At 31.2% G+C, this 7,317-nt stretch overlaps 1 protein-coding gene across 1 annotated transcript; it reads left to right on the top strand.

The window, feature by feature from the left end:
• Window positions 1–4,388: 4,388 nt before the first annotated feature.
• Window positions 4,389–5,164, top strand: LOC124943598. The gene is made up of 3 exons (XM_047484084.1): window positions 4,389–4,557; window positions 4,648–4,719; window positions 4,796–5,164. Exons 1-3 carry the CDS (start codon window positions 4,389–4,391, stop codon window positions 5,101–5,103), a joined length of 549 nt encoding a protein of 182 aa, XP_047340040.1. The 3' UTR covers window positions 5,104–5,164.
• Window positions 5,165–7,317: the final 2,153 nt, after the last annotated feature.

The following is a 7,317-nucleotide window of genomic DNA, read 5'->3' as shown; positions in this document are numbered from 1 at the left end:
GTTAACACTTTAACCGCTAGACCATGTTGAAATAATTTTATAATTTTGTATATATATATATATATATATATATATATATATATATATATATTTATATATATTTATATATATATTATAAATTTTATTTTCAATAACTATATTTTTTTATACTCATAAAAAAATATAATAGAAATAATTATATTTGTATCCTAATATTAAATAAAAATATTTCGTTAATAATGATATATATAAAACATTTTATATAATAAAAATAATTAAATTTTTTTTTAATTTTTCTCAATATGATATAAATTTATTAAGAAAAATATTTTTTATTTTCATACACATACAAAACAAAATTTAATAAAATAATTATATCTCTTAGCCTAATATTAAATAAAAATATTTTGTTAATAATGATATATATATATATATATAATAAAAAATAATTGAATTTCTGAAAGGATCGGTGGCACCAATAGAGACAGGGGTCTAACTATTGATGACAACTTCGTGCAAAACGGTTTGATAGAAATCCTGATAGGGATTTGTATCACTTTTTATTCTTCACAAACTCATGCAAACTCTTGAACGATTCAAGTGTGGAAACGTTTGTTCAGGTTTGAAGCTAAGAACCAATGAAGGAGAAGATGACATAATGTAAATGACACACATAGTTGTTTATGGATGTTCGGATCAAAACTCTCCTACGTCACTCCTTCTTCCAACCACCGGAAGGATTCACTATACTTTTCTTAGAATCATATACAGTTGCAAAACAAGCTCACTGTTGAACAGACTCTTTTCAACTTACAGTATATTGAAGAATATCATTCAACTAGACAATACTTTGATTTTATCTCTCTCTTGATGTACAAACACAGTTAGCAAGAAAGCAATTTATAAGATTGTAAGTTCAGTAGTTCGTTCGTGTATCAGCGTGTGTGTTCGTCCGTTGTCCTTGAGGATCTTTAAATAGAGAATAGGTACCAACAATCGAATCTTCTGGAATGACACGTGGCAAACACCCATTGGAAAGCCTCCATAGTACATAGGTACAACAGACTCTGTACATAAAGATCATGGATGTACCAATCTGGTAGTGCACCAAATATTTTTCGAGAATTATCTTATAAGAAACAAGTAGTGGGAAGAATATTTGCTTATGTGGAATTAATTCATTGGATGTATCTAGTTATCGTACTGATCTACACGGACTAGTGGAGCAGAAGTAGCGTACATCTAGTTGATCATGGGTAGACGGATGCTAACAACAAGCAACTACTAAAGCGAGGCATTAGACGTGCTCCAATTAAACTGACAAGTCTAATGAAGTTAACCGCCCCCGTCTAATAGCAGGATCCATTAGACCACCAAGTCTAATGGAGTTAGACGACACGTCAAACTACGTGTCCCTTCAGACTAATCTAAAGGAGTTAGATTGCATGTCTAACTTTCATCTGTTAGACGGCACGTCTAACTATGTCTCTGTTAGACTGCACGTTTAACTACATCTGTTAGACTGCACGTCTAATTACGTATCTATTAGACTGCATGTCTAACTACATGTCTATTAGATTGCACGTCTAACTACGCCTGTAGATTGCACGTCTAACTACGTATCTATTAGACTGCACATCTAACTACGTCTATTAGACTACACGTCTAACTACGTATCTGTTAGACTGCACGTCTAACTATGTATCTGTTAGACTGCACGTCTAACTACGTCTGTTAGACTGCACGTCTAACTACGTCTGTTATACTGCACGTCTAACTACGTCTCTGTTAGACTACACATCTATCTACGTCTGTTAGATTGTACGTCTAACTACGAATCTGTCAGACTACAAGTCTAACAACGTCTGTTAGACTGCACGTCTAACTACATCTGTTAGACTGCACATCTAACTACGTATCTGTTAGACTGTATGTCTAACTACGTATCTATTAGACTGCACGTCTAACTACATATGTTAGACTGCACGTCTAACTACATATGTTAGACTGCACGTCTAACTGCGTATCTGTTAGAATGCACGTCTAACTGCGTATCTGTTAGACTGCACGTCTAACTACGTATCTGTTAGATTGCACGTCTAACTACGTATCTGTTAAACAACATGTCTAACTACGTATCTGTTAGACTACACATCTAACTACGTATCTATTAGACTACACGTCTAACTACGTTTGTTAGACTACACGTCTAACTACGTATCTATTAGACTACACGTCTAACTACGTCTGTTAGACTGCACGTCTAACTGCGTATCTGTTTGACTGCACATCTATCTACGTTGATTCTAATAGCCAGTAAGTCTAATGAACCTCATTCACACTAAGTCTAACTTAGCACGTTTTGATGCACCTGCACAAAATCAGTTAGACGACTTAGTTTTCCTTCATATTTAAGTTTTATACAAACTCATCATCAAAATTCCGTTAGTCAAAATGATTTGACCCTTAGTCAAAATAATTTGACCCAATAATTTCTTTTCTTAATTTTTCCTCAATATTATATAAATCTTTTAATAAAATTAATTTTTAATTTTTTTTCTTAAATATATATTATTCTAATTAAAAATTATTCTTTATTTATTAAGTATAAGACACAATAAATACATATTTTAAAATAATTAATTCATTGGATGTATCTGGTTGTCGTACTGATCTACACGGATTAGTGGAGCATGAGTAGCGTACATCTAGTTGATCGTGGGTAGACGGATGCTAACTTCAAGCAACTGCTAAAGCGAGGCATTGGACGTGCTCCAATTAGACTGACAAGTTTAATGAAGTTAGACGCTCCCGTCTAATAGCAGTATCTATTAGACCATCAAGTTTAATGGAGTTAGATAACACGTCTAACTACGTGTCCCTTCAGACTAATCTAAAGGAGTTAGATTGCATGTCTAACTTTCATCTGTTAGACGGCACGTCTAACTATGTCTCTGTTAGACTGCACGTCTAACTACATCTTTTAGACTGTACGTCTAACTACGTCTCTGTTAGACTGCATGTCTAACTACGTATCTATTAGACTGCACGTCTAACTACGCCTGTTAGACTGCACGTCTAACTACGTATATGTTAGACTACACGTCTAACTATGTATCTATTAGACTGCACATCTAACTACGTCTATTAGACTGCACGTCTAACTACGTCTGTTAGACTGCACGTCTAACTACGTATCTGTTAGACTGCACGTCTAACTACGTCTGTTAGACTGCACGTCTAACTACGTATTTGTTAGACTGCACGTCTAACTACGTCTATGAAGCAAGAGTCCATTTAATAGTGAGGAAGTCCACGGTTAGTCCATTTCATCCCATTCCTAGGTAGCAAATCTAATAAAAAAATATTAAAATTCTTAATTAAATCTATTAATCTTTTAACATAAAAGTGTCTAATTTAATGATTTTTGATGAAAAATAAAAAAAATATATTTGATTAATTTTAGATTCAAATTGTACTAAAAACAATTTTTTTTAAGTTATATTAACTTTTTTTATATAGACTAACAACCTTAATATTTATTAAGTTAATAGATACAAATATAGATGTTCAATATTTGGTTTGAATAGAAGAATTCAAATTTTATTTTCAAAAACGGTTTTAGTTTGATTTTCGAGTTGGGTTCAACTCGAAAACTAAATAAAAAAATCTAATTCATTTTTTTATTATTTATTTTCATTATATATTATATTATATATTTTATTAGATATAATTAAAATATTTTATATTTTATTATTTATTAAAATAGATAAATTTTAAACCTTTTAAATCTACAAGACTTTAATCACTAAAATTTATTAATAGTGAATGTAAAAAAGATACTATGGTTGCAATTATTGTAGTAAATAGTAAAATTGTGTAGGTATATTGGTCTAAATTGAATATCCGACTGAATTCAAATTTCAATATTCGGTTTGATTTTTATTTTTTTTTAAAAGAATATAAAAAATCGAAAACCAGAATTAAAGAACTCGAATAACTCAATACCGAACCAATTAACACGTCTAGTTACAAATTTCTTGAATTTATTTATAAAAAAAAATAATTATTTTAAAAATATTAATTTAACAAACCAATCAAATAATTCAAATTTATATAAAATAAAGATTTCTTAAAAACCCATAATTTCTTTCACTTAAATACTTATTTTTTTGGGAAAGGTCCGGGTCCGGTCGGGTGGTTTCGATTATGATGACCCGAGATGTAAACTTTTGCAATTTTCAGAAAGAAAAAAAAAAGTGTTAAAAATTGTATTTTTTGAGGTGGCAACAAATACAGCCTCAAATAACTTCCCGGTACCAGACAATGAAAGCATCCGAGTGGCTCAATTTTCACTTAGTACTGGGAGCCAAAAGACCTTCGTAGAACAGGAAGATATATTTCATACCATGGCCTTGAATCTAGTCTCCGTTCCTCTCCCTAACCATCCTCCTCTAGCTCATAAGCGCGGACGTTCTTCCCTCAGCCGATCCTTCTCTTCTTCCGTCCGAGTATCTTCTCAGTCTGATGAAATCGAAGGAGTTACAGAAGATGATCCCGCCGCCTATTCTGCTTCTGGTATGTTCTTCCCATTATTTATGTGTATTCGATCTGTCTTTCTTGGCCATTTCCTTTTGATTTTCATTTGGGTTTTCTTTATTTGAAAAGGTTCACTATCTTCTGCTCGAACACGATTAGAACTCTTGGAACAACTTACATCCACTAATCCGTCAATTGATGGTAAATGATTCTCATTTTCTCAAATTCTTGATTGGCAGCATATTCTAAATTGATTTACCATTGAAACAAAAACAAGGTTATGTCAGCGATGGTAGTAGTAATACTAGATCTGGGAAACTGACAATTCGAGATCAACTGTCTCAATTGGTTGGTGATAGAGACGGCGATTTCAGCATTCCGTTAGGTAAAAACCTGAAAAAGGTGAGCCCCAAATTCTTAACTATTTCACAGAAGAGAAACATCAAGAGACAAGCTTACCTTAATGAAGTATCGCAGAGAAACGACAGTGTTTTCTTTGCTAGTATAGGAGCATTTGTAATTCTTCCTCCTTTTATTATACTTGGGTTTGCCATATTAACTGGCTATGTACAACTCTTTCCTTGAATTCTAATAGGAATGTATAAATCTATAATGTCAAATACAAATTAGAATCTCATCTCTTCCCATATAATATGTTTTCATAATATAAGAATTCATTTAATTTTTACACACTTGAGTGGTTCATTGACTAACAAGAGACTGAAATAAAAGATTTAGTATCTTGGGATTTTAACAAGTCTTAAGAATAATAATATCATATTCTTAATAAATCAATTATATTTATGAACAAAGACTCTAATAAAATTCGCCGAGTTAATATTTTGAAAATCTCAAATCCTATAATTTGAAACATTTTATTGTTAAAATTATACCTAATAGGATTTTGTCTTTAATAGTTTCATACATATTAAACTTATTATCTATATGGTATCTATATATATAATCATTCTTAATTTTTAAAGTGTCTGAATTGCCGAGTCGAGAGTTGTGACTAATTTGGATATATATGTGAGAGTAAATGGATATTTGCATCGGATTGTAGGTTGACCCGCCCATAAACTTAAAACGGTTAAAAATAAAATAAAAAATGCTATAAGTATGGTTCGAACTTGCACCTAACAAAATAAGTGCAACCATATAATCAACTAAGCTAATAACATTTTATATTTTAAATTCAACACCAATTTTGATGAATGCGGGACATTTTAAATATAAAAGTTCATCTTTTTAACTAATTAATATATATATATATAATGATGCTTAATTTTTAAAATGTCTGGATTGTCGGGTCGAGAGTTGTGGTTAATTTGGATATATATGTTAGAGTAAATGGATACTTGGGTCGGATTGTGGGTTGACCCACCCATAAACTTAAAACGGTTAAAAATAAAATTAAAAATACTATAGGTATGGTTCAAATTTGCAACCTAACAAAACAAATACAACCCTTTAACCAACTAGGCTAATAACACTTTAAATTTTAGATTCAACACCAAATTTGATGAACGCGGTGGTTCATTAATAGTTTTTAATTGGTCATAATTTTCTTTTGACTCTGCGCTATAGATTTCAGTATTATTAGTGATCAATAATGGAAGAATTGCGTCATATTTATAGAGATAGGGGACATAGTTCATATGGATATAGTAAGTCTCTCGCATGGGCTACTTTAATGGTAGTCTTTACATTTTCCCTTTCACTCGTAGTATGGGAAAGAAGTGGACTCTGGAGGTCCAACTAATTGAGTTGAGGAATCAAACTGTATCAATTGTTGTAAAGATCGTTCTGCGATGTGAGAGTAAATGGATACTTGGATTGGATTATGGGTTGACCCGCCCATAAACTTAAAACGGTTAAAAATAAAATTAAAATTCTATCACATTTTTACTGTAATATTTTTTCACGGTTTTTATATTTTTATTCTTACAAATGCACGTGATACATGCTAGTTATTTATAAATAAAGAATAAAAAATCTATGTTACTAATTTAATCGCATGTCCTTAATATATTTTGAAATAAAACAAATATAAAAAATCTATAGAGACGAACTTTTGATATGACAAACCCGTCCCTTAAGGAAAAAAAAGCCTAAGTAGAACTACATCACTTTTTTCATGCGAATGTAACTAAGTGTCTGACTTTATTAGCGCTTTAGTTTAATCTCTTGTTTCTTTTAAGGGGTCCGGTGCGGAGAAAAAATAGTGAATTAATTTATATTCCCGTCATAAAATATATATTTTTTTAAACGGTTTACCAAAATTTCATTAAGAAACCCAAAAATGGGAGAGTCAATAATCAAAACTAGACAAATTTTATTTTTTATTGTAAGATAACAAATAAAATACTTAAAAGTTTCTGAATGATAGCAATCAAATCACATTATAAACACAAATTACAATGAACAAAGACTACAATCTATTTATCAGAACCTATGTTGTCTCCATATCTGCCTTTTTGACCATATTATCTTCTTACATGTCCCCTTCTTCTCTCGTTCTCCATGAAAGAATATTGAATTTAAGTAGATGATGATGCATGTTTGCTCTCATTGTTTAATCTTCCCCTATATGAACCAGTACTAACATGATAAAATGTATTCTTTTTAGGATCTCAGGGCTTTTGTCACTATTTTTCTCTACTTCAGTTTTACGTGTTTGAGGATCAGCAACCTTAATTTTCTCTTCACTTTTCTTCTCTATTATATCTTTGCTTTCATCTTCTGCCTCTTCCTCTTCATGTCTTTAGGTTTATCTTCTTAAACATCCTCTGTTTCATC

The sequence above is a fragment of the Impatiens glandulifera genome, chromosome 6 (assembly GCF_907164915.1).
Source record: "Impatiens glandulifera chromosome 6, dImpGla2.1, whole genome shotgun sequence".
NCBI classification, from domain to species: Eukaryota; Viridiplantae; Streptophyta; class Magnoliopsida; order Ericales; family Balsaminaceae; genus Impatiens; species Impatiens glandulifera.
Note: the sequence above shows the minus strand (reverse complement) of the source record. Positions and strands in the feature narration are given on the sequence as shown.